At 45.5% G+C, this 27,956-nt stretch overlaps 1 protein-coding gene across 1 annotated transcript in view; it reads left to right on the forward strand.

Moving 5' to 3' along the window:
* Nucleotides 1-27,956, forward strand: part of DCAF4 (DDB1 and CUL4 associated factor 4) — a 108,737-nt gene that overhangs the window by 12,640 nt on the left and 68,141 nt on the right. Inside the window, exons 3-5 of the mRNA XM_033953248.1 lie at nt 3,060-3,148; nt 8,186-8,340; nt 25,239-25,321. Of these exons, the coding sequence (XP_033809139.1) occupies nt 3,060-3,148; nt 8,186-8,340; nt 25,239-25,321 (327 nt within the window). The remainder of the gene's footprint in view (nt 1-3,059; nt 3,149-8,185; nt 8,341-25,238; nt 25,322-27,956) is intronic.

Below are 27,956 nucleotides of genomic sequence, written 5' to 3' on the forward strand. Positions count from 1 at the left end.
TTTGCTTTTTGATATCGTTTTGGAACCCTTGTTATTAGCTATAGAACAGGTAAAGGAGATAGAGGGTATTCCGCATTCGGATAGAGAATATAAATTATCAGCATATGTGGATGATATTTTACTTTATTTGAGAAATCCGGAAACAACCATTCCACACTTGCTTGAATTGATTGGAAAATTTTCAGGATATAAAATAAATTGGAATAAATCAGAAGTGCTTCCACTCAATGTACATTGTACAAAAAGTCTATTTGACTCATTTTCCTTTATCTGGAAAGAGGAAGGTTTAAAATATTTAGGAATTTGGATTACAAAAACTGTGGATGAGACTATAAAAATTAATGAAAAAAATTTATTACAAAAAGTGTCAGAAATGTGTGAGCAATGGAACCCTTTGTGCATATCTTGGTGGGGGAGAGTCCAAACTGTAAAAATGATGATCTTACCAGTAGTTTGTTATCAAATGGGTATGATACCAATTTTTTTTCAGGGATCTTTTTATAAAAAATTGGATAAGATTTTAACAAAATTTATTTGGCTTGGAAAAAACCCCAGAATTGCTCTAGTATCTTTACAAAGGACAATTGCGGAGGGAGGGGTAAATTTTCCAAATTTTTATAGGTACCATCAAGCCTATATTATGCGTCAAGGTATGTATTGGATCCTCCCAGAGCCCATTGAAAATATACCAGATTGGTTCTGGTTAGAATGGAGACTAATGTTTCCTTTACGTCTAAGTCATGTTATCAGTATTCAAATGCCAAGGCTATATAAGGAACACAAAATATTTGTTGATACTTGGAAAACTATAAGATATATAAGTACTCTAACTCCTATTCCAATAACTAAATCAACGACTCAAACAATATGGCTCAATCCAAAGATCAAAGTTGGCGGTTTTAAAATTATCTGGAAACATTGGATGATAGCTGGAATTCGGATTTTAGAGAATATAATGAATAAAGGTAAACTGCTTGAGTTTTCACAATTGCAAAATAAATTTGGTTTAAATAAATCACAATATTTCAGATGGATGCAATTGAAGCAGGCCATTCAGGTAGGGTTCCCTGAATGGAAAAACCTTAATAACTATCATAGTATGGAATTCTTATGTTTTCAAATAGATTCCATGGGTCACCAGGCCGCAATGTGGTATAAATTGATATCTTAGAGGGGATATGATAGAAACTTATAAGATCATGAAGGGTATAGTGAAGGTAGAGAGAGACAGATTCTTCAGACTGGCGGGGGCAACAAGAACTAGAGGACACTCAAAAAAATTGAAGGGAGATAGGTTTAGAACAAATGCTAGGAAGTTCTTCTTCACCCAGAGGGTGGTGGACACCTGGAATGCGCTTCCAGAGGGGGTGGTTGAGCAGAGTACGGTTTTGGGTTTCAAAAAGGGATTGGACGAATTCCTGAAGGGTAAGGGAACCCAGGGGTACAATTAGAGGGTTACTATACAAGACAAAATGCTCTTGAGTAATAGATCACTACAGGTCATTGACCTGGGGGGCCGCCGCGGGAGCGGACTGCTGGGCATGATGGACCTAAGGTCTGACTCGGCAGAGGCCATGCTTATGTGCTTATCTGGATTCGTACATAAAAAGAAAAAAAATGGTCTTAGAGATATTTGGAGCATTGAGATTAAGCATCAGATTAATGCATCTCAATGGCCACGACTTTGGTCTTGGAGGTTAAGATGCACATTGTCAGCTTCTATGAGACAAACTTGGTTTTTTATTTTACATAGAGCTTTATGGACCCCCACACGTTTACATAGAATAGATAGCTCTAAGTCTAATAGATGCTGGCATTGTCATCTTGAACCAGGGACAATAGATCTTCATCTTTTATTCTATTGTCCATTCATATTAATATTTTGGAAATCAATTTGGCCTCAAATTAATAGGATGTTAGAAAATCCGATAGCCTTGACATATGATACGATTCTGTTTGGTACTGCAATGAGAGCTCGGAGTCAAATTTCATCAGATAACAATAAACTTTTATTTATATTGACTGGAGTAGCAGTTCAACAAATTACACATAACTGGAAAAATTGCGACAGATTAAACTATAATTTTTGGTGGAACTCAGTTTGCCATATATATAAGATGGAGCGTACATTTGCAACACAAAAAGGATATATTGATAAGTTCAAGAGGATTTGGGGACCATTAACAAATTTTTGTAATGACTGATTTTCATTTTTCCCATATTAAGATAATGGTTAAAGGAGGGAGGGTGGGAGGGGGAAAGGTTTTTATTCTCTTTGTCATAAATTATAAATAATTTATCATAATAGATGTTATTCTTATGTGACAATAACAAAATGGAGGGAGGGAAGAGGATTCATAATTAAATAATAATTGATAAAATCATTACAGTTTATATGATATGTAAAATTATAGTAAAGATAATATAAGATATGTTTTATATAAAGTACATTATAGATATATCAAGGGTATTGTTAAAATAATTGTATGAAAAAATATGACACTTGTTGTTATATGAAAAAATCAATAAAAAACTTAAAACAAATAAATAGTGCTTAGTGGATGATTGACAATTGCGCTCCTTGGCATCTAGAAGTTAGGCATTGTTTATAGAATTGGGGCCTTAGTGTTGAAGCCCAGACATGGCCCGGCATTCAATATCCAGGAATAACGGTGGTGGAAGGCAGCAAAATATTCATCATTGACAGTTTAATATTAACTTTGTGGTCTTTATATGCCTTCATTTTTATGCTTCTATGTAATTATCTTAATCCTTTTCTGTAGCATGTGGATGTATGCTAGTCTTTAGCCCTACTTTGTGCTACAGGTGTGAATTGCTGAATCTCATTGAAATGTACATTCCTAGGACAAAGTCCTTTTTTCCCCATCCTCCCAAATAAATGTTCAGTCACATAGTCTTATCTGGCTCAGCTCTCATCACTTTCCTGTTTGCTTACCAATAACTCTCATATTCCTTTACAAGTGCACATGGGGACATCACTGTGAGTGGCTTTAGTGTATGTTATGCAGTCCCTTAACAGTTATGATTGTGTTTGTTAGGCCAGAAGACTTTCATGCCCCAGTGAATGTTGACACAAGCAACATGGATTCTTCCTCCTCTTTGACATCTCGGTCATCTAAAGTACCAGGTATCAGACACTCATATTGATTCCTTTCCACCTCCAAGATCTTGTTAATGAGAATAAAAGACAAAGCTTATTTTGCATGGTTGGCTTGTCCACATTCTTCTGTGCATTCAGTTAATCAAAAAACTGAAGGGATCTTTTGAGTGGAAGCTAGCAGCATCCTGTGGCCCTGAACTAGCCTCAGAGAAGAGGAAACCATATAATTGGTTCTAGTCAGGATCTCCAGCAGGAGGAAGAGGGTGGTCCTCTGCTGAGGCCTATTTGGGTAGAAAGAGCTTTGCAATAGGTGGGGGAGGGAGTGGAGATATGGAGAAAAGAGAATGAAGGAGTTGGGAAAGGAAATTAGAGGAGGAAAAGAGTCTTGCACCCGGATGAGGGGAAGAGTGGAGGAGGAATAGGGGGAGAAGGGCCTGCAAGAGAGTTGAGTTGTGTGGGGAGTTGCATGTTTCAGTGCACTCATTGTGTACTCCTGCTGTACTCCTCACTGCTCCAAGTGTAAGGGACCCTAAGTAAATTGCTGATGTAGCAAGGAAGATGGTAAATGGGATTAACTGGCAACAATCCAAAACTATAACCCACAGTAGAGTGCCTAGTATAGGACAGGAGGATAAAGGGTCTCAGAAACCTGCTTCATTTAAGACACTAATGTGTAATATCAAGACTGAATGGGTTCCAAGCTTTAATCATCGACCCTTATTTCCACCTCCTCACTTGTGCTCAACTTAAATCTCTTTGTTATTATCAATTTGTAATCAACTTTTAATTTCACTTTTAGCATGTAGAGTTTTTAGCCAGCTCCAACAGGACCCGTTTCGACTCTTAATTGGCTTTATCAAGGGTTATCAGGTCGCTTTTTAAATGCGTCCTTTCTCATTCTCAGTCCTCATATTCAAGCTTACGAGTTTTTCATATTTCCTCAGTAGGAACTCTTTATCAACATAGTTCAGTAAGAGGCACAAGACTGGTTGTGGATTTTGGCTTTCTTGAGACTCGGCCTCTACCTGATGTGCTCATTCCATTTTACATAGAAACATGATGGCAGATAAAGGCCAAATGACCCATCTAGTCTGCCCATCCGCAGTAACCATTATCTCTTTCTCTCTCCGAGAGATCCAAAGTACCTATCCCAGGCCCTTTTGAATTCAGACATAGTCTCTGTCTCCACCACCTCTTCTGGGAGACTTTTTTCTGTAAAAAAGTATTTCCTTAGATTACTCCGGAACCTATCACCTCTTAACTTCATCCTATGCCCTTTCATTGCAGAGTTTCCTTTCAAATTAAAGAGACTCAACTCGTGCATTTACATTACGTAGGTATTTAAATGTCTCTATCATATCTCCCCTCTCCCGCCTGTCCCCATATGCCTTATGATGAAGACCACATACTAGTGCTGCCCGATTTCCGATTCGAATCAATTCACCAATTCACTTTGGGTGAATCGATTCAAATCGATGTGTATTTTTTAAAAAATCGGCCTCTCCAATTTGGGGCACAACCCTCCTCCCCGTACCCGGCTGTCATCATGGTCGCAAATCCTTCTGTCGCCACCGGCACTCAAAACATTTTTTTTTTAAACCCTCTCACCGGCTTGTGGATTCCCCGGCTTGACTCTGCACAGCCTGAAGTTCTGTGTCTGACTCCAGCCAAAGAAAGTAAAAAAGAAAAAAAGCCCGAAAAACCAGGCAATTTTTCAAACCCTCCCGGTAACACTATCCTGGATTAGCAGGTGCACCGCTTTCTCCTCTGTAGCTTTAGCGGGTCAATTCTCTTCTGCAGCCTCAGGGCCTCTGATAGGCTGTCTCGCCTCCGAGGAAGAAGGAAGTTGCATCATCGGAGGCAGGACGGCCTATCAGAGGCCCTGAGGCTGCAGAAGGGAATTGACCCGCTAAAGCTACGGAGGAGAGAGTGGTGCAGCTGCTAATCTAGGATAGTGTTACCGGGAGGGTTTGAAAAATCGCCTGGTTTTTCGGGCTTTTTTTTCTTTTTTACTTTCTTTGGCTAGAGTCAGACACAGAACTTCAGGCTGTGCAGAGTCAAGCCAGGGAATCCACAAGCCGGTGAGAGCCTGTTAATCGGGAGGGAGGCGTGGTGCCGATGGACCTGGGAGACAAAAGGGAGGGGTGCTGATAGGAGGCGAGGAGAGGAGGGAGTGGTGCTGCTAGTCCTGGGAGGTGAGTGGGTAAGGTACTGCTTCTAGTCAGAGGGGAGGGAAAGGGAAGGGAGAGGAGCCCTGCTAGTTGGAGAGGTGCTGCTTGCCCTGGGGGTGGAAAGGAGAGGTGCTGCAGCTAGTTGGTGGGAGAAATGGAAGTAGAGAAGAGGGGAGGGAGAGGAACTGTTCGAGCTTAGTGGTAGAGGGAGGTGTGAGGGAGAGGTGCTGCTGGATTGGGAACAGATGAGAGTGCTGCTGGACTTAAAATGGAAGAGAAAAAGCTGCAGCAGGACTGAGGGGAGAGCAGTGGAGGAGGAGAGTGGATGGGGAAATGGGAAAGAACAGTGGAGGAGGAGAGTGAGAGGGGAAGGGGGGAAGAGAAATGCTGCTGCACCCAATTGGGGAGAGAGAGGGAAGGAGGGATAAGGAAGCCCAGGAAGGGAAAGGAGAGGAAAGAGAGATGCCAAGACCATGGGAGGGAGGGAAAGGAAAGGTGATACTAGACCATGGAGGGAGAGATGTCAGTGCAGGGGGGGGAAGGAGACAGATGCCAGGCCAGGGGAAAGGAATGGAAATGGAAGGAGAGGACACATGGAAGATGGATGGTTAGCAAGAAGAAAGAAGCAAGTTATCAGAAGACAACCAGAGCCTGGGACCAACATGATTTGAATAATGACCAGACAGCAAAAGGTACAAAAAATCATTTTATTTTCTGTTTTGTGATTACAATATATCAGATTTGAAACATGTATCCTGCCAGAGCTGGTGTTCGACCACAAATGTGAGCTAGGATTTAATAGAGAGAGGAAAAGTATTTTTTGTTTGTTTATTTTGTTTACACCACAGGACCAGTGTGGGTAGGAGAGGGCAAAGGGGGTGAAGAGGCTATAAAATAAACCCACCAGGATGTTTGGAAAAAACACCCAATTGGGCAGGAAAATTGAATCGAATCGAAAAATCGATTCAATAGGCTGAATTGAATTGAAAATTTTTTTTCCTGAATCGGGCAGCACTACCACATACCATTTTAGTAGCCTTCCTCTGGACCGACTTCATCCTTTTTATATCTGCCTGCATCTTATTATTGGTGATTTTTTAAATTAAGTTGCTAATGGAGTGGGAATATGTAAACTAAAGTCCCATAAGATTGCTATTTATATGCTTGGCTATGCTTAGTTTTTACCATTATTATTATCTTAATTTTATTAGTAGGTTCATGTCTTTGGATCTAAGTAAACTGTATTTCTAAGAGCTAATTACTGGCTGATAGAGATGCCCTAATTACATTTGTAGCCTCTTAACTTGTTCAAGGACCTATAAATCAAAGATCAGGCCTCAGGTAGGTGGGCGGGGATATGGGCAACCTATGTAGAATCTGAGGGATAATGCCACTGAAAATCCACTCTGACTATCCCGGTGCTATCTAAAGTGTCAGCATGAAGCAAAGCTGACCTAACTTAAACCATATGATCCTGCTGATATGTCACCACTGTTTGTATAGAGGCAATGGTCAGCAATGTCTATATAAATTCATTACTACCACTTTTACAGATAGGGGTACTAACGATATTGTGAATGATTTAAATACTTCTTCTGGCATTTTGAGAAAATTATGGAGTTTTAATATTGACCATTGGGTCTTTCTAAATATTGGGCCCACTGATGCTTGCACAAGGACTAATAGCAAGTCAACTGTTGGTCATGCACAGCCTATGCAAGTCAAACCTTATGCAACCATAACCCAACATTAATGGAACATAGGCCACATTTTAAAACATACTCTATTCAGAATCAGAGTGGCTAACAGCAAAGAAGGAATAGTGTTTTTCTTCCTTTTTTGCTTCTTGTCAACTTGGTTGTGATTTGTTTTAAGATAAAGCATACTTTAAAAAACAAACAAACCATGGAAAACAGGGAAGCGTGGCCACGACTGGCCTACAGAGTATTCAAGGGTTGGACACGACTGAATGATAGTAGTAGTACTTATCCTTTTATGGTGTTTGAAAGAGACATAACAAACTTACAACAAAAGTTATTATAAATAAGTTCTTTTCTTCCTGGGTGCCTTGCTGCTCTGCAGAATGAATGACCAAGCAGATCTTTTAATGTAGAGTGCTTGGTGCATGCCAGGCCACTGTTTCAGAGTACTAGTTCCTTCCTGAGGAAGTCACACTCCTAAAAGTGCTGTGTCCTAACTACCGTAAAAGACCAATTCAATATGTCTGTTTTTGTCTCATTTCTAATTATGTATGTTTTATTGTTGCTTGCTAGAATTGTAGATTGGCAGGCTAAATAGTACATTTTTTAAATAAAAGTATTAAAGAGTTTTATTTGAGCAGCATCTCAGTGATGTGTTGTTAAATAGGCTAATATCAGTTCACATTTAGAAAAAGATGGCATTTGGTGCTGTTCCTCTTATCCTTCCTGCAGGCCTCAAAAACTTAACAGAGAGGTACCAGTTGGGTTGGGTGCAATGTAATGAATTATTCCCATCTTCTAGATCAGTGGTCTCAAACTCGTAGCCCAGGGGCCACATGCGGCTCACCAGGTACTATTTTGAGGCCCTCAGTATGTTTATCATAATCACAAAAGTAAAATAAAACAGTTTCTTGATCATATGTCTCTTTAGCTATAAATGACAATATTATTATTACAATTTAGCCAAGAAAAAGATTTATAAACTTTAAAGAGCTTTACCTCATGCAAAATTGTCATTTCTTTAATAAGACATTAACTTTTTTTTTCTGAGGCCCTCCAAGTACCTACAAATCCAAAATGTGGCCCTGCAAACAGTTTGAGTTTGAGACCACTGTTCTAGATGGAGGATGTTGTGTGATATCCTGAGTAGAATCATTTTTGTATTCTTGCCTTTTTTTTCCCTCTTTTGAAAGAATTGCCAGGTTTTTACTATGACCCAGAAAAGAATCGTTATTTTCGTCTCTTGCCTGGAAATAACAACTGCAATCCTTTGACCAAGGAGAGCATTCAGCAGAGGGAGATGGAGAGCAAAAGACTGAGGCTCTTAGAAGAAGACCAGCAGAGAAAGGTGGGTTGTAGGCGGTCATTCTACCCTATTCTCTGTACTGAAGATTGCGCATTGTGTTGAGACAGTTCCCCAAAATACTATATTTGCCTGATTACAGGGCTATGTTTTTATCTCATTATTTTGTTCTGAAATAGATAGGTGCCTATAATTGGGCCTCTGATATTAGGTTTTAATCAATAAATTGGAAGTGGAGGAGTAGAGTAGCCTAATGGTTAGTGCTGTGGGCTGAAATTTATCCTCTTGTGACCTTGGACAAGTCACTTAGGTATTTAAACGTCTATCATATCTTCCCTCTCCTGCCTTTTCTCAAAAGTATACCTATTGAGATCTTTGTCAGTTCCCATACACCTTATGACGAAGACAACCAACCATTTTAGTAGCCTTCTTCTGGACTGACTCCATCCTGTTTATGTCTCCAGAATTGTACACAATATTCTAAATGAGGTCTTACCAGTCTTATTCAGGGGCATCAATACCTCCTTTTTCCTAATGGCCATAATTCTCCCTATGCACCCAAGCATCCTTCTAGCTTTCACCGTCTACTTTTCAACCTGTTTGGCCACCTCAAGATCATCACATACTATTACACCCCAGTCCCACTCCTTTTTCATGCACAAAAGTTCTTCATCCCCCTAAACTACTGTTCCCTCGAATTTTTGCAGATCAAATACATGACCTTGCATTTTTTAGCATTAAATTTTAGCTGCCAAATTTCAGACCATTCGTCAAGCTTCACTAGGCCCTTCCTCACGTTATCCACACCATCAGGGGTAACCCTTCAGTAATATCACTTACAAAAATGTTAAAAGAAGAGGCCCAAGAACTGAACCTTGAGTCACACCACTGGTAACTTTCCTCAGATAAACACTGATATGCTTTTTTTTCTAGGCCCAGTTTGTAATGTAATGTAATTTATTTCTTATATACCGCTACATCCGTTAGGTTCTAAGCAGTTTACAGAAAATATACATTAAGATTAGAAATAAGAAAGGTACTTGAAAAATTCCCTTTGTTTGCTGGAAAATAAACAATTAAGTTTACAATTTATAAACACCTAAGAATAGAAGCCCTAGGTATAACTGAGTGCCTCCAAATCTGTTTTTAAGTCTTAGCATACAAGTACACAGGGAAGATTCCTGATGTGTACATTCATTTCAGTGCACACAGGGGCTGAGTTTGGGCAGAGATCACACACATATACATTATAAAAGTCTTAATTTATACACACATTTACAGCAACTATAGAGCATATAAGCTAGTATGTTATAAAGTCAAGTAGGCACATACTTGACTGTATAAAATTTGTTCTAAATATGCATATGAACATGCATGAGAACTAGGTGTGACTTTATATAATTCCCCTTTAGTTCCCAAATTCTATATGTAGCACCAAACGTTGCATGCGCAAATTAGTGCACACAGCTAATTTGTATGCAGAAAAATTGTTTAAGAAGACCAACCAGCACTGTTAATTGGCAATTAATGCCTCATAATTGAAGCTAAATTGACACTAATTAGATGTGTGCATACTTTGCTAGTCACATTCTATAAAGTGGTGCGTGTTAGTTCTAGTGCTCGAAAAGGGGATGTGGCAAGGGGTGAGCATGGGCGGATTGTGTGCATCCTTAAAAGTTAAGCACATTGGTATAGAGCAGGGGTAGGCAATTCCCGTCCTCGAGAGCCAGAGCCAGGTTAGGTTTTCAGGATATCCACAATGAATATGTATGGGATGGATTTGCATTCACTGCTTCCTTGAGATTCAAATCTATCTCATGCATATTTATTGTGGATATCCTGAAACCCTGACCTGACTCCTGCTCTCAAGGGCCGGAATTTCCTACCCCTGGTATAGAGTATGCCCGAACTGCGTACAACTTAGGTGCAGGTATTTAAGCCTGGCTTTTCTTGGCCTAAATGGATGCTCCTAAATGTTAGTGACATGTATGGCTGCTAGGTGTGATTCTATATCTGGTGTGTGCCTTTTAAAGAATTGCGCTAAGCACCATTTTAGTCGGCACCAATGTTTTACCACTATATATAGAATTAGGCCCTTAGAGGGTAATTTTATAGCAAGGTAAGTAGGCATCTACATTTTCTAGTACATTAGGCACATCTTTCTGGAACACTTGAGTTGTGTATCTCTCGTTGCGAGATCCTGTGAGCCTCATTTATAGTTTTTTGCTCCGCCTCCCATTATTCTCAGCTGTCCTATAATACCTCAGTTTTACTCACTATATATGAGATGGTAGGAGCCTGTCTGTTCTGCTTTTATTTATTTTAAATTTAATTTCAGGTTTTTTTATCCGGTCGTGAGGCTTTTTGATACTACAGAGGCTCAGACTCTGAGGGCAGTAGTCTATAGCCAAGAGGCAGGGCGCTTGCTTGGCAAGCCTACATTAACAGTCTGGGAGCTCAGGGACCATTCCCTTGGGAGCACGGCTTACTCCAAGTTTTGTCTGCAGAGAGCTTGAGCACAGACTGAGTGGGCCCCGTGGTGGTTGGACCGGTTGGACTGAGGGTAGTCTGAAGAAGCAAGCTTTCTGGATGTCTTGGGCAGAAGACCCAACTGTGCGCAGGCTGTTCAAGCTGTCAGCGCTTTTGGAGATTATTACTGAGTCTCTTCAGGTATTAAATATAGAGATTTCTCAAGCTTCTACTGCTCAGCGCTTGCTCATGATCAGTACTAAGGCTCAGACTACATGCTTTCCCTCTCATCTGGACATTACTAAGATGTTCACAGATCATTGAGAGGTCCCGGAAGGGCTACTTCAGGTAGCTAAGGCCATAACAAAATTTTACCCAGTGGGCGATGAATTTCTTCAGCTGTTCAGTTCACCAAAGATGGATTCCCTAGTGGAACCAAGCACAAAGAGGAAACTGTGGAAAATATGTAGGTGATGCATGCATTTATTCAGTTAATAAAATGATTCACGGCTTTGTACACGGATGTTTCCTTTTCACTACTTTGGCTACTGAAGTTTGGTGTGTTTTTCATATCTACAGGAACAGGATTTTTATGGCAATTTTAGAGCATCTGGCCCTTATTTGTTTTAATTCTTGGTTCTCCTTTCCTTTATGTTTTAAAAGTTCTCTCTCTCTCTCTTATATTTTACATGCCTGGGAGGTAATTTTACATTCAGCAAATGGATCTTCTAAAATTGTATAAAAGATGTACTGCAAGATTGCACCTACTTGTGTGTGATCTTTGCATAGGCATTCCTTGGGGTATAGTTTTGGTGGGATTGTGATGTCCAGAAGATGTGCTGTGAAAGGACTTCCAGATACAGAGAGATCTTCACTGGTAGAATTTTGCTGGGATATTACTTGCAGACTCGGGGAAAGGGAGACCTGAAGGTAAATAGGTAAGCTCAGGAACTTTATTTTGGCAACTCCCTCAGCTCCCTTAGCAACTTACCAAAGAAATCACAAATATTAAGATGCAGATAGCAGTCCATCAGCGAGATGGAGACTATCTAGTCTGGGGAGGAACTGTTACATGTTTGGTTATCTCCCAGTTGTTGAGAAGTCATATGTGTGTGCTCGATGCAAAGAGCTCCTAGCAATCAGGGAAATGGGATCATATCTCTTGAGGCTGAGGGAGACAGAGAGATACATAGAGGAGACCTATAGGGAAATCCCACCTCCAGTCTGGCAGCCTCTGTGTTGCCTCTGAAGAGGGAGGGCTTCTTAAATGAGAGCATCAGAAGTAGGAAGTAATTCTGTAGCCAGGACCTGCCCACCAGGGGATGCAATATCCTCTCACACCAAGGATGTGTCTTCAGGGGCTTCTGTCCAGGAGGAAAAGGTTAGGGTGGCCATTATAGTGTGAGATTCTATCATTAAGCATGTAGATAACTGGGTGGCTGGTGGATGTGAGGGTTGCTTGGTCACTTGTCTGCCTGGCACGAAGGTGGTGGACTTCGCGCGTTACCTAGATAAGATTTTAGACCGTGCTGGGGAAGAGCCTACTGTCTTGGTACATGTGGGTACCAATGACATAGGGAAATGTGGTAAGGAGGATCTGTAAGTCAAACTTAGGCTTTTAGTTAGGAAGCTAAAATCCAGAACCTCTAGGGTAGCATTTTCAGAAGTGCTCCCTGTTTCATACGCAGGACCCAAGAGATAGGCAGAACTCCGGAGTCTCAATGCATGGATGAGGCGATGGTGCAGGGAGAATGTTTTTAGAATTGTTAGAAACTGGGCAAAGGGGGGGGGGGAGAGTGACATCACCGTTCAAGATGGCCACTTAGGTCCTGAGCTCTGTGGGGCCTGGTGTAAATTTGGCGATAAATAGTATTTTAAGCATGTTATTGGTGATCTTCCTGTGGAACATCGGTTGCTGGAAAAGGAGGGCTTTTCGATATTATGCCCAGCTGCTCTGTGATTCGAAAGGAATTGCCAGATTTTGCTTATCGTCTTCCCCTTTTCCTCCAACATAGTGGGGCCAAGATGGCGACAGAACAAGCAGCATGTTCTGCAGGTCCTCTGCGGGATGAGGTACCTGATATTGCTTTGCCGGATGCAACTGATCCTTTGTTGGACTTTTGTCAGATATTGGAGGAAATTAAATATGATCTTAAAGCAGTTCATTCTGAATTTAACACTTTTTCTGATGATTTAAGGGGCAAGATTAAGGAGCATGGTGGCAGACTACTAGAGGCTGAAACTCGCTTGGAGAAAAAATCAAGATGCGTTGACCGTGGTGGAGTCGGTTCTTCAGAATTGTAAATCCATGGATACCTGCCTTTTAGATAAAATTGAAGACCTTGAAATATCTCTAGAAGGCATAATTTCCATTATCCCAGGACAAGCAGGCAGCATATTCTCACATGTGGGTGATGTCATCTATGGAGCCCCAGCGCGGACAGCTTTTCAAGCAAACTTGATTGAAGTTTCAAGTTTGCTACACTGCACCACGCATTTGCATGCCTTCTTGCCCACTAGAGGGCGCATCCCACCTCGTGGTCCTCAGTTCAGTTTTTTCCGCGGAGCCAGAAGCCCTGTGGAAATTGAGCTCCTATTTTTCTGCCTTCTGACACCGCGTCTGAGTGCTTCATTCGGTCGCTGTGCTTTGGTTTTTGTTTTCTAGTTTCTGTCAAACTTAATCATCAAAAAAAAAAAAAAAGATTTTTCTTTCTTCCATTCGGCTCCGGGGGCTCCCGGGAGCCGCGGCCGCGGGACGTCAAATCGTTCCCGGCCTCTTTTCTTTTCATGTCCCGTCCCTTAACGGGCTTTAAGAAATGCACCCGGTGTGAGCGGTTACTATCTATCACTGACCCCCACCGGTGGTGCTTGCTCTGCCTTGGACCAGACCATCCGACGACCTCCTGCGATCGCTGTTCCACTATCCAGGCAAGAGCGCTCCGCCGTCGCCGTGCGAGGATGGCGGAGCTTTTCGCGGCGGACTCCGCGTCCGGGAAGGCCTTGACGTCGGCCTCGGCTTCGGCCCCGGCCTTGACCTCGGCCTCGACGACCTCGGCTTCGCCTCGTCCCTCGATCTCGAAGCCGACGCCTGGGACCAAACCTGCCTCGGGTAAGTCCTCATTTCCATCCCCTACTACAGGGTCTGCAAAGAAGCCTTCCTCGACTCCCGCCACGGCGGGTGGGTCGTCCTCGGCCCCGTCTAAGACTCCGGCCACTCATGCCCCGAGGGAATACTCGAGACCGAGGTCGCCCTCCAGGGAGCATGCCCCGACCTCGGACTTGCCAACCATGGTCGGGATCCCGGCTTTTCAGGACCTGCTCCGAGCTCTGATTTCTTCGGAGCTGTCGAGGGCCCTCGAGCAGTTCCAGCGGGCTTCGACCCCGACTGCTTCAACCTCGGGGGCGCCGACCTCGGCGGCCTCGGTCTCGGGTACCGGGGCTCCATCGGCCTCGGCTATACCCTCGACCTCGGCTTCGGGGGCTCCGCCTGAGCGCAGCGTGCGGCCCCGGGACAAGGTGCGGAGGGTGAGACGGATTTCCTCCTCCTCCTCCTCAAGGTCCTCCCGGGACTCCTCGCCCTCGGGCCGGCCTCAGGCGAGACGTCGGCCGAGGAAGCCGAAGCGTTCGCGAGGCTCTCCTCGACGACGTGGTCGCTCCTCGCCGCTCGGGGGCGAGGCATTGCAGGTTTCGGAGCTTCGCCTTGATAACCCGAGACTTCTCCGCTCTCCTGCGAGAGGGGGTTCCCGTGACTCCTCGCCGAGGAGAAGGGAGCGTGCCTCGGACCCCGGGGACTTCCCCGAGGGATTCTTCGAGGCGGAGACGTTCTCCGACCCCTTCGAGGCCTTTAGATTTGACTTCTTGGGGCTCGGGGTCAGGTAGAGAACCCCGTTATTCTCACGAGGCTTCACCCTTCTTCTCGGCGGAGAGGTCGAGAACTCCCTCACCGCCCGCTAGGCCGTCCTCTTTTTCCAACTTTGTCCAGGACATGGCGCGGGCCTTGGGCCTGGACCTCATGGCTGGTTCCCAGTATACGAAGGAGTTCCTCGAGGAGCAGGACCTTCCCACTCCACCTAGGGAAACTCCCCGGCTACCCTTAAATAAGGTCCTCCATCAGACCTGGCTCAAAAACCTGACTACCCCTCTTACAGTCACTGCTGTTCCATCTAAGATGGAGTCGAAATACAGGACGGTACCACCTAAGGGGTTTGAAAAGGCACAACTCTCCCACCAATCCTTATTAGTGGAATCTGCCCTTAAAAAGACGCAACCCTCCCGAGTTTCTGCGGCTGTCCCGCCAGGCAGGGAGGGTCGGACCCTAGACAAGTTTGGTCGTCGCCTCTACTCGAACTCACTTATGGCTACTAGGGTCCTCAACTATGCCTTCGCCTTCTCCTCCTATCTACGTGGCATGGTGAAGGATCTGCCCCAATATCGTGACTCCTTACCGGACTCCCGCAAGGAGGGGTTTGACAAGTTTATGTTTAACCTGTCTCAATTGCGCTTGTACCTTTTCCATGCAGTGTACGATGCGTTTGAGCTGTTATCGAGGGTGTCGGCCTTTGCCGTGGCTATGCGACGTTTGGCATGGCTTCGCACCCTCGATATGGACCCAAACTTGCAGGAGCACCTTGCAGACCTGCCTTGCGTGGGGTCCGAGCTATTTGATGAGTCCCTAGAGGCGGCGACCAAACGGTTGTCGGAACAGGAGCGCTCATTGGCCTCCTTGGTCCGTCCAAAACCCAGGGCCACGCCGCAGAAACCCTTCCGGCCTCCCCCGAGGAGGTACCCTCAAAAGTCGACCCCGGCTTTTTCTAGGCCTCCGCCTCGACACCCACCTCAACAGGGCAGAGGGGGACAGCCGAAGACTCCGGCGCAGGGCCCTGCCAAACCCGCGCCGTCCTTTTGACGGGCTACGCGGATGGGGCAGGCCCCCCTCCGCGATCATGCAGAACCCCCTTCCCATAGGGGGTCGACTCCGCTCCTTTTACACGACCTGGGCGGAGATAACATCCGACGCTTGGGTGCTCCGGACTGTCTCCGAGGGCTACTCTCTCAACTTTTGGTCTGCGCCGCCGGATCAGCCTCCGGGTGCTTGCCCATTCAATCGTGCCCAGCTTCCCATCCTCCTGGTTGAGGCCAGAGCCTTATTGAAGCTTCGGGCGGTGGAACCGGTACCCCCCGACCAGCGGGGGAGGGGATTTTACTCCCGCTACTTTCTGGTCCCCAAAAAGACCGGGGACCTACGACCCATCCTGGATCTCAGGAAGCTCAACAAGTTCCTGGTCCGGGAGAAGTTCCGTATGCTATCTCTTCCGGTATTGTATCCACTTTTGGAGGAAGGGGACTGGATGTGCTCCCTCGACCTGAAGGAAGCATACACCCATGTTCCGGTGCATCCCGCCTTCCGCAAATTTTTACGGTTCCAGGTGGGAGATTTGCACCTGCAGTACAGGGTCCTCCCCTTCGGCTTGGCTTCGTCCCCGCGGGTCTTCACGAAGTGTATGGTGGTAGTCGCTGCAGCCCTGAGGTCTCGGGGGCTTCAAGTTTTCCCCTACCTGGACGATTGGCTGATCAAAGCCCCGACCAGTGAGGGGGTTATCTCAGCGACCCGACAGTCTATCATTTTTCTTCAGCGCCTGGGCTTCGAAGTAAATTTTCCCAAGTCACAGTTGTGCCCGGCCCAGTCACTTCAGTTTATAGGCGCAGTGCTGGACACTGTTCGCCTACGTTCATTCCTCCCCCCGCCTCGGTTGGCGGCTTTGATTCGGTTGGGTCGGCGGATTTCCCAACTGTCTGTCGTGTCCGCTCAGAGCATGATGATGCTTCTGGGCCACATGGCGTCGACGGTCCACGTCACTCCATTCGCCAGACTACATCTGAGAATTCCTCAGTGGACCCTGGCCTCGCAGTGGCGCCAGGATTGCGATCCGGTCTCTCGGCTCATAACTGTGACTCCTTCTTTGAGACGATCGCTCCGTTGGACCGACTCTTTGAATCTTTCCGGGGGTTTGCTCTTTCTCGTCCCGCCACATCGCAAAGTTCTGACCACGGACTCCTCGGAGTATGCGTGGGGGGCCCACCTCGACGGTCTGCGCACCCAGGGCCTGTGGTCGGCGGAGGACCGTCGTTGTCATATCAATGTATTGGAGCTTCGTGCCATCTTTCTGGCGGCCACTCCGCAATCAAGTAGTCCTCGTGCGCACGGACAATCAGGTGGCCATGTATTATGTCAACAAGCAAGGTGGGACGGGCTCTTGGTCCCTTTGCAGGGAGGCTCTGCGCCTTTGGAACTGGGCGATCTCCCAGAACATCTTCCTACAGGCGGTCTATATCCAGGGAGAACGAAACTGTTTGGCAGACAAACTCAGTCGGCTTCTTCAGCCGCACGAGTGGTCGCTCAACTCCAGAGTCCTGCGCGAAGTCTTCCACCGCTGGGGGACTCCGCAGGTGGACCTGTTTGCCTCTCCGGAGACTCACAAACTACCCCTGTATTGTTCTCGGATGTACTCCCTGGACCGTCTAGAAGCCGATGCCTTTCTTCTCGACTGGGAAGGGAGGTTCCTTTACGCGTTTCCTCCTTTTCCTCTGATCCTGAGGACGTTAGTGCGCCTCAAATCGTCCAAAGCCACTATGATCCTCATTGCGCCTCGGTGGCCTCGTCAACACTGGTTCTCCCTGCTTCTTCAACTCAGTGTCAGGGAGCCTCTGCTTCTGCCTCTGTTTCCATCTCTGCTGTCTCAGAGTCAGGGTTCGCTGTTGCATCCCAATCTTCAGTCGTTACACCTGACTGCTTGGTTCCTTGCTCCTTGACTTCACTTCTGGTTTCTCAGTCCGTGAGGGAGATTCTGCAAGCCTCGCGTAAGATCTCCACTAGGCTTTGTTATGCCCAGAAATGGACCAGGTTTTCCACCTGGTGTTCCTCGCGCCGCCTGGATCCGGGTTCGGTCCCGGTGTCTTCGGTGCTGGACTATTTGTTACATTTGTCTAATTCTGGTCTGCAGACGTCTTCTGTTCGAGTACATCTCAGTGCCATTTCGGCCTTCCATCGACACTTGGAAGGACGCTCTCTTTCGCTTCATCCTTTGGTGACACGTTTTATGAAGGGTCTTCTTAACGTCTGTCCCCCTCTGAAGCCTCCTCCCGTCGTTTGGGATTTGAATGTGGTTTTAGCTCAACTGATGAAACCTCCATTTGAGCCGATCGACAAGTCTCTTTTGAAATTTTTGACTTGGAAAGTGGTTTTTCTGATTGCCCTCACATCTGCTCGTCGGATTAGTGAGTTGCAAGCTTTGGTTGCGGACCCGCCTTTTACTGTTTTCCATCATGATAAGGTGGTTCTTCGCACCCATCCCAAATTTTTACCTAAGGTTGTGTCTGATTTCCACCTCAATCAGTCCATTGTCCTTCCTGTGTTTTTTCCGAAGCCCCACTCCCATCCTGGCGAGACGGCGCTCCACACGCTTGACTGTAAGAGGGCGTTGGCATTTTATTTCCAACGTACCAGGTCTCATCGGAAGGTTCCTCAATTGTTTTTGTCCTTTGATCCGAATCGTTTAGGACATCCTGTTTCCAAGCGCACCTTGTCCAACTGGTTGGCTGCTTGTATTTCTTTTTGCTACGCTCAGGCTGGTCTTCCGCCCCCAGGTCGAGTCACGGGGCATAAGGTCAGGGCTATGGCAGCTTCTGTTGCTTTCCTCCGTTCTACTCCTGTGGAGGACATATGTAAAGCTGCCACTTGGTCTTCGGTTCATACATTCACCTCCCACTACTGTCTGGATGCTTTGTCCAGAAGCGACGGCCGGTTTGGCCAGTCGGTGTTACGTAACCTGTTTTCCTAAATTGCCATCCTCCCACCTGCCCTTTTTTTTTGGTTGGCTTGGAGGTCACCCACATGTGAGAATATGCTGCCTGCTTGTCCTGGGATAAAGCACAGTTACTTACCGTAACAGGTGTTATCCAGGGACAGCAGGCAGATATTCTCACAACCCACCCGCCTCCCCGGGGATGGCTTCTTTGCTAGTCATGGAACTGAGGACCACGAGGTGGGATGCGCCCTCTAGTGGGCAAGAAGGCATGCACATGCGTGGTGCAGTGTAGCAAACTTGAAACTTCAATCAAGTTTGCTTGAAAAGCTGTCCGCGCTGGGGCTCCGTAGATGACGTCACCCACATGTGAGAATATCTGCCTGCTGTCCCTGGATAACACCTGTTACGGTAAGTAACTGTGCTTTTCCAGAGCCTCTCTGAATCGCCCGATTATAGTGACTGTGAATTGACGGTACAGAGGCTGGTGAGTTCCTTTTTGGCAGACACCATGGTCTTTGTCCCCTGAAGCCATTGTTATTGAGCGTGCTTATTGGACTTTTGCCTGTCAGCGGGCAAAAGTCCCATGTGATATTGTGCCTTGTTTTACTGACTTCAAGCTTAAGGAACCAATTATGTCAGCTCCACATAAAGGATTCTTTTCAGTGGGATACGTACCCTATTCAAATTTTTCAAGATTTGGCTGCAGTCACACTTTGGAGATGGGGAGAGTTAAAACCTTATACCCGCTATTTGGTGGATAGAGGTATCAAGTATAAATGGCAGCATCCATTTGCACTTACTTTTTGTTTGGAAGGGAAATTACATAGAGTGCGCACTGTGGAAGATGCTTGCAGTTTATTTCTGGATGTTTCCCCTTCCAAGATTGCATCTCAGCTATAATAGAACCGCAGTGCGATACCTTTGCCACGGATGCATCTGCATTGGCAATGGGTGTCCTATGGGAAGGGGTGCTTTACTCGTCAAGCTTCTGGAACTCAATTGACGACCCTTGGTCTTACGTTGATGATCTTTAGCTTTCCAGTTTGGGAAGTGTTTGTCACTTCTATGTGTACTGCTTGATAGTGTTGATGTACGCGCAAGGCCCTGCATGGGGCATCCTCCCCTCCTTTTTTCATTTTGAGACACACCGGTTGTCTTTGGTGCACTTGTTCATCATGATTATTGTGTACTGTTTTTGGGGAGTGGTTGGGGGGGAGTGGGAGTTTTATTTTTATACTTGTGCTTCTGTTTTTTTCCCTAGGGCTTTAGTTTTTTCAATTTCCTGTATTTTTACTGATTATGGGTGAACTTCGTTTTTTTCCTCTCAGTGTCTGAGGTCTGAATGTGTCTATGAAACGACAGTTATTATTTATAGAGGCTAGCCGTTTGAAGGCCGATGTGATGTTTGTTCAGGAGACTCATTTACTTCCTAAGCATGAAAGGGTACTTTTTCATAAACATTATTCACTGATTTTTTGGCATCTAATAGACTCCATGTGAAGACCAAGGGGGTAGGTATTTGGTTATTTAATACTCTGCTTTGGCAGATCCACAGTAAAGTGTATGATAGGGAGGGTCATTATCTTTTGTTCCAGCTTTAATTATATTATAGAAACATAATGGTAGATAAGTCCATCCAGTTTGCCCATCCACTGTAACCATTATCTCTTCTCTCTAAGAGATCCCACGTGTATATCCCTTGCTTTTTTGAATTCAGACACAGTCTCTGTCTGTCTCCACCACCTCTTCCGGGAGACTGTACCATGCATTTACCACCCTTACTGTAAAAAAGTATTTCCTTAGATTACTCCTGAGCCTGTCACCTCTTAACTTCATCCTATGCCCTCTCATTCCAGAGATTCCTTTCTTCATCGTGTCATTCTCTACCTTGCATTTCTTAGCATTACATTTTATCTGCCAATAATATAATAATTATACTTTTCTGAACATTTATACGCCCAATTTGGCTCAAGGGATTTTTTTGCTCAGATATCTCAAGTTTTCTTAGAGAATTTGTCAGGTACGATGATTGGGAGGAGGAGTGGGGGGGAGGAAATTTCAGTTTAACTGTAGATCCTCTTCTGGGTAATTCTGCCCTGATGATATCTTATGGTCAAGCTGATTGGGTGCAGTTGCATAGTTTTTTGAATCAGTGGGGGCTGGGTCTTACAGATTTTGGGTCTTACAGATTTTACTTATTATTCCCCTAAATATAATACCTATTCTAGAATTGATTTATGGTTAAGTGGTCCAGCGTTGCTGGGGCAGGAGTTGGAAGTTTCTATTCAAACTAATATATGGTCTGACCACACCTCACTTTTTTGTTTCTGTTCTGTGAGCCTAGGGATTTGGGTACTAGATGTTGGCATCTTAATTAATTTCTTTTGGCAGAATCCTCCTATTTAGCTCAGTTGGAGTCTAATTTGTGCAATTTTTTTGCAGCATAATGATACACCTGAGATTTCTCCCTTTATTTTTTGGGAAATGTTGTAGGTGGTGATGTGGGGTCATTTTATTGCCCTGCAGGCCCATGTTACCAAAGTACTTTGGGAAAAGGAAAATCAGGTTAAGGCCCAATTGGCTTCATTGGATGTAACATAGTAAATGACAGCAGATAAAGACCCAAGTGGTCCATCCAATCTGCCCAACCATACATGCTCCATAAATTAATTTAGTTTAAATGGTCCTTTTTCTCAGATATTTCTGGGCCAGAAACCCAGAGTCCTGCCCAGTAGTGTGCTTAGTTAGTTAGGTTCCATCTTCTGGAGTCTCCATCAAAGCTCACTCCAGCCCATCTTAACCATCCCAGCCATCCCTCAGCCATCCCCAGCCCGTCCTCAACTGAATGTCCATACATGGGATACAGACTGTGCAAGCCTGCCCAGTAGTTCCTTCAATGTATACCCATTATTTTCTGATTAGAGATCCTCTGTGTTCATCCCACGCTTGTTTGAACTCTGTCACCATTTTCTTCTCTACCATCTCCCTCAGGAGCGCATTCCATGCATCAACCACCCTCTCATTAAAGAAGAATTTCCTAACATTACTCTTGAATCTACCACCCCTCAACCTCAAATTATGCTCTCTGGTTTTACCATTTTCCTTTCTCTGGAATAGATTTTGTTCTACATTAATACCTTTGAAGTATTTGAATGTCTGAATCATATTTCCCCTGTCCCTCCTTTCCTCTAAGGTATACATATTCAGGGGTTCCAGTCTCTCCTCATATGTCTTCTGATACAAACATCCTACCATTTTCGTTGCCTTCCTCTGAAACGCTTATTATTTAATTTCCTCCTTCATCAGATACAGTCTCCAAAATTGAACACAATACTCCAAGTGGGGCCTCACCATCGGACCTGTACAGGGGCATCAACACCTTCTTTCTTCTACTGGTCACTTCTCTCTCTATACAGCCTAGCATCCTTCTGGCAACAGCCACCGCCTTGTCACACTGTTTCTTCACCTTTAGATCTTCAGACACTATGGGCTAGATTCACTAACCCTCCGATCCATGTCCGATCTGTGTGCGATTGAAGGCAGGCCGACCGATTCCCCAATCATCTGCATGCAATGGGGGTGATCGAAGGCACGCCCCCAACCGACTGCACGGATCACTAGAGCCCTGGCAGGAGAAGCAGCCTTCTGCCGGCTTTTAATTTTTTTTTAAATCGGGCAGATGGTTTGCGTGTTTTACACACACAAAATAGCAGCCCGATTTAAAAAAAATTAACCCCCCATCCCTCTCCCAACTGCCCCTTCCCCTCTCTCTCCCTCCCTGAACCAAAAAATCTACCCGAAGCAAGGGTCCCAATCCTGACTGGCCCACCGCATCCCCCGACTGGCCCACCGTACCCCCGACCAGCTCACCCATGGTCGGGCGGGCCAGCTGGATCCACCCCTCTCCCCGTACCTTAAAAAATGTTGGGAGCAGGAGGGGTGCCCAGTCCTCCTGCTCCTTAGACCTTGCCTCCAGTTATCTTCGGGAGAAGGAGGAAGCGCATAGTCCTCCTGCTCCTGTTGCTCTGCCAGGTCCACGACACAATACGGGCCTTAGGCCACGCCCCGATGCACGGGGAGGGGCCTAAGGCCATGATTGGCTGAGGCGTCTCGGGCTCCTTCCCTTGGGAGGGGCCTGGGGTGCCTCAGCCAATCAGGGCCTTCCTTATGGAAGAGTCTGAGGAAGTTCCAAGGGAAAGAGCCCGAGTGCCTCAGCCAATCAGAGCCTTAGGTCCCTCCCCATGCACCAGGGCATGGCCTAAGGCACGTATTGCATCATGGACCTGGCAGAGCAACAGGAGCAGGAGGCCTTTGCACTTCCTCCTGCTCCCAAAGATAATTGGAGGCAAGACCTAAGGAGCAGTAGGGACTGGTCACCCCTCCTGCTCCCAACATTTTTTAAGGTACAGGGAGGGGGGTTGGGTCTGCCCAGCTTGACCAGGGGTGAGCTGGTCGGGGGTATGGTGGGCCAGTCGGGGGGTGGTATGGTGGGCCGGTCGGGGGGGTTGGTGGCAGGAGGGAGGCCTAAGGAGTAGGAGGGGCTGAGCACCCCTCCTGCTCCCAACTTTTACATATGGGGGGGGGGGTGTCGGGCCAGGTGGCCAGGCCAGAGGGTGGGCAATTTATGACTCTCCTGCTCTCTGCCTCCCTTCCCCGCAGTGCAGTCCTGCTTTAAAACCACGGACTCGCAGTGCGGGGAAGGGCGGCAGAGATCAGGGGAGCCAGTAGTAGGGGCAGTTTTAGAGACCAGGAGAGTCGGAGGAGCCAGGGCAAGCAGAGAGCAGGAGAGTCGGAGCAGGAAGAGTTGGGGGAAGCTAGAGAAAGTTGGGGTAGGCAGAGAGAGCAGAGGAGCCAGAGAGAAGAGTCGGGACAAAGTTGTTTTTTTACAAAAGCAACTGGTCCTCACCAGTCACTTGTTCTTGATCGGCCGGCCAGTTGGTGTGTAGGGAAAAAAGTTTTGTGAATCGCATCCTTCCTGCTTTGCATGCCGATTTCCCCTCATTTGCATGCACGGATCGGGATGGGATCGCTACACAGGTTAGTGAATTGGGTCGGCAGGAAATCGGGTCGCAAAGGGGTTGCAAACTGATCGGTTTGCTTAGTGAATCTAGCCCTTTCACCCCAAGGTCCCTCTCCCCATCTGTGAATATCAGCCTCTCACCTCCTAGCACATACAGCTCCTTCCAATTTTTAATCCCCAAATGCATTACTCTGCACTTCTTTGCATTGAATTTTAGTTTTAGTTAAATTGTTTCCTGATAGGAAGTATTTTCTTCTCTCTGCTATTTCGTTTCTCCATGATTTTCCTCAGGGGAGATATGATAAAGGTCTGGATATTGAAATGGAAAGGGTAGGTGTGAATCGCTTGTTTACTCTTTCCAAAAATACTAGGACTAGGGGGCAAATGATGAAGCTACAAGGTAGTAGATTTAAAACAAACCAGAGAAAATATTTCTTCACTCAACGTGTAATTAAAATCTGGAATTTGTTGCTAAAGAATGTGGTGAAAGCAGTTAGCTTAGCAGGGATTAAAAATGGTTTGGATAGTTTCCAAAAACAAAAGTCCATAAGTTATTATTGAAATGGCTTGGGGAAATCCACTGCTTATTCCTAGGATTATCGTATTTCCCCACATAAAGGCCACCCCTCTACATAGGCTGCCCCCATGTATAGGCCGCAGAAAAGGGCAACCTATATTTAAAAACCTGAAGATAAGCCTCCCCATGGTATTAGCCGCATCCTTATCTTCCGGTTCATTACCTGCCTTTTTCAATCATCCCCCCCCCCCCCCCGTACCTTTTTCAGAGGCCCCTCGCTGGACGGCGGATGGCATGCGGCTCGGGTTTCTAGTGGTGCAGGGCAGTCGTGATCTCAGCATCCAGCCTGGCCCCGCACCACCCGCTGAATGGCCAATGTCAGCTCTCACGGGACTTTCGAGAACTGACATCAGCCATTCAGCAAGCGGTGCAGGGGCAGGCCAGATGCTGAAGAGATCACAACTGCCCTGCAACACTGGAGACCCGAGCCGTCCAGTGAGGGGGCTCCGAAAAAGGTACAGGGGGAGGGGGGATGATTGAAAAAGGTACCAGGGGTGGGGGGGATGATTTTAAATCGGTACATAGGCCGCTCCATTTAACTAGGATGCGCCCTATACACAGGTTTGTAAAACCCATGTATAGGCCATGGGTTAGCCACTATTATCCTGGGATAGCCACTATTGGAAACAGGATACTGGGCTTGATGGACCTTCAAATATGGCAACTCTTATTTATGAAATGTGCATGAACACACATATTTACACCTTCAGAGCAGCAAAGCTTAGATCATTGCATAAGCCTCTTTTATAAAGACGCACAGCTGTCATTGTTGCTTTAGTGAAGTGGACACCTTTTTGGACATTTCACCTAGATGCCCTGTTATAAATTTACATGTTTTATGTTTTACATTCTTTTGTATCTTATTAGATTCTTGATATACCACCTTTCTATAGTACAACCAAAGTGGTTTAAATACCCTCCTCTCCACCCCCTAAAGCCTGAAATCTTGTTATATCTATACCTCTGATTTTTAAATCTCTTCCTTGGAATGGCTAATTTTGCAAAAATCAGATGCAGTGAAGTATATTACTTGTTATTTTGTTTTAATAAATAAATACTTCTTTTCAATTAGAAAACCATCAGAACCGGTCTGAATTCCTTATTTCTGCACCAGAAGAGGCAGCTGGGTTTGCTGAATTCCACAAGTTATTGCAGGTAATTTGCTGGGACATTGTTTCTTATCCTTTTTAGTGTGATTTCCCTGCTTTGTCTCCAGATCCATGTGGTAAGATTTTGTGCAACTTTCTCCAGGATAGTAGAGATCCTGAAAAGATCTTTGGTTATTTGATGTGATTTGGTTATCTGAGTGGAAGGCAACAGGGTAGTAGTGATCAATGGAGATCGCTCTGAGGAAAGGGATATTACCAGTGGTGTGCCTCAAGGTTCGGTTCTTGGGCCTGTTCTTTCTAACATTTTTGTAAGCGATATTGCTGAAGGGTTGTCAGGTAAGATTTGCTTCTTTGTAGATGGTACCAAAATCTGCACTGCTGTAGAGCAGATATCTCTGATGGTATGAATAACATGAAGAAGGACCTAACGAAGCTTGAAGAATGATCTGAAATTTGGCTGCTAAGATTTAATGCTAAGAAATGCAAGGTCATGCATTTGGACTGCAAAAACCCAAAGGAAAGGTATAGTGTAGGAGGTGATGAACTTTTTTGTACGAAAGAGGAGCGGGACTTGGGTGTGATAGTATGTAATTTAGAATTTTGTGTACAATTCTGGAGACCGCACCTTCAAAAAAAATGAAAATGGATGGAGTCAGTCCAGAGGAAGGCTACTAAAATGGTTGGTGGTCTTCATCATAACATGTATTCGGACAGACAAAGATCTCAATATGTATTCTTTAGAGGAAAGGCAGGAGAGGGGAGATATGATAGAGACGTTTAAATACCTACATGGCATAAATAAACGCGGCAAGTCTCTGTCATTTGAAAGGAAACTCCGGAATGAGAGGGCATAGGATGAAGTTAAGAGGTGATAGGGTCAGGAGTAATCTAAGGAAATTTTTTTACAGAAAGAGTGGTAGATACATGGAATAGTCTCCCGGTAGAGGTGGTAAAGACAGAGACTGTGTCTGAATTCACGAAAGCATAGAAAAGGCACATGGGATCTATTGAGGAGATAGTGGATGCTGCGAATGGGCAAATTGGATGGGCAATTTGGCCTTTATCTGTCACCATGTTTCTGACTTCACCAAATAACCATATGAACTTTACAGTTTTACAGTTTATTTAAAACTTGCTATACAGGCATATCCAAGCAGTTTACATTGCTAAAATCAAGTAGCGTGGAAAGGAAATACAATATTTTTTGTATAGGAAAGTCACGACATTCACTCGGCAAAACACAAGCCTAGAAAAGAGAAGACTGAAAATCAAAGTATAAATTTTTAGAAGTAGAAAAGGAGGCATTTGGGAAACCCAGCAGCAAGGATAACCTTTAGAGAATGACATGGAGAAAAAATTTATCACAGTACCTGCCCTGTCCCCGTGAGCTCGTCCCTGTCCCTCCCCCATCCCCACAAGCTCAATCCCCTTCCCTGCCCCATCCCCACAAGCTCAGTCCCCGTCCTGCAAACTTTCAGATCCCATCCACATAAGCCTCAAATAGTTATGATTTTATACTGAAGTTATTTTATTAAAGTATGAAAAGAGACAATATTCTATACAATTGTCATTTTATAAACACAAATTTCAACAAAACCCCTGTCTCCCCTCCCTTTCACAAATATCCCCTCCACTATTGTGAAAACTGAACAAACCAAATTACTACAGAATGCTACATAGAAAATCAAGCCAACAGAATATTGCAGTCACACATGGCAGGAATAGTGTTAGGGAAGGGCAACTGCCCCCTAGTCAGAGAGAGAGAGCCCTAAGCCAGCTGGAAGCTAAAGAAACAGCCTGGGCTTTGCGGTCCCCAGTTATGTCTAATACCAGCTCTAACAGGATACATATTTCAAATCTGAAATATTCTAATCACAAAATATAAAATAAATTTATATTTTTCTACCTTTTGTTGTCTGGTAATTTTATTCTTCAAATCACATTGGTCTCGGGCTTTGGTTTTGGGTTCCTTCTGTCTTCATCGTGGCATGGCTGGCTCCTGAAGGTAAAATAGGTGCAAGAGGAACTGGGGAGGAGATGTCAAGTCTGGCACAGGCTCAATTTTTTTACCACAGGAGCAAGACTTTTCAACGCTCCCACAGGGCAGTAAAAGGTCTTGTCCCCATTCCATAGCAAAGCAGCAGATGAATCCAGACTAGTGGGTATAGCTCACATCGACCAGCAGGTGGAGATAGAGAACTGATTAACAGTTGGCCTTAAAGCCTGGTGTTCATTCTGTTGATTCAGTTTTGCTCTATCTCCCAGCAGGGACTGAGCTAGCCCTCTAGCTCTTGGATTCTGGATGCTGCCGGAGATATTGGTGTTCAGTGGACTTCCTCTGTTGAGACTATGTCTCTTCAGTAGGATAGGGGTGCCTGGCTGAGTGGTGCCGGCTTTAGGAGTTACACCTGGGCCCCCCCAGGTCCCTACTCCACCCTCCCCTCCGGGTGATTGAGGGGTTGTTGGTCCTGCAGGAGTCGTCTTTCTTCATTCCAGTAAAAAAAAAAAAAAAAAAAAAGAATCGGCTTCCTGTTCGTGCTGAGCTTGGCAAGTTGTGCTTTGGCTTGCAGTACACTTACCAGCTGTGTCCTGGCGTCTAGGATCGCGGGAGCAGAGGGGTGAGTGTTTTCCCTGCCTCGGGGCTTGGGTGTCGCGTTCCCGACTGTAGGGGCGGTTGGGGG

This window comes from Geotrypetes seraphini, chromosome 7, assembly GCF_902459505.1.
Source record: "Geotrypetes seraphini chromosome 7, aGeoSer1.1, whole genome shotgun sequence".
Classification (NCBI taxonomy): domain Eukaryota; kingdom Metazoa; phylum Chordata; class Amphibia; order Gymnophiona; family Dermophiidae; genus Geotrypetes; species Geotrypetes seraphini.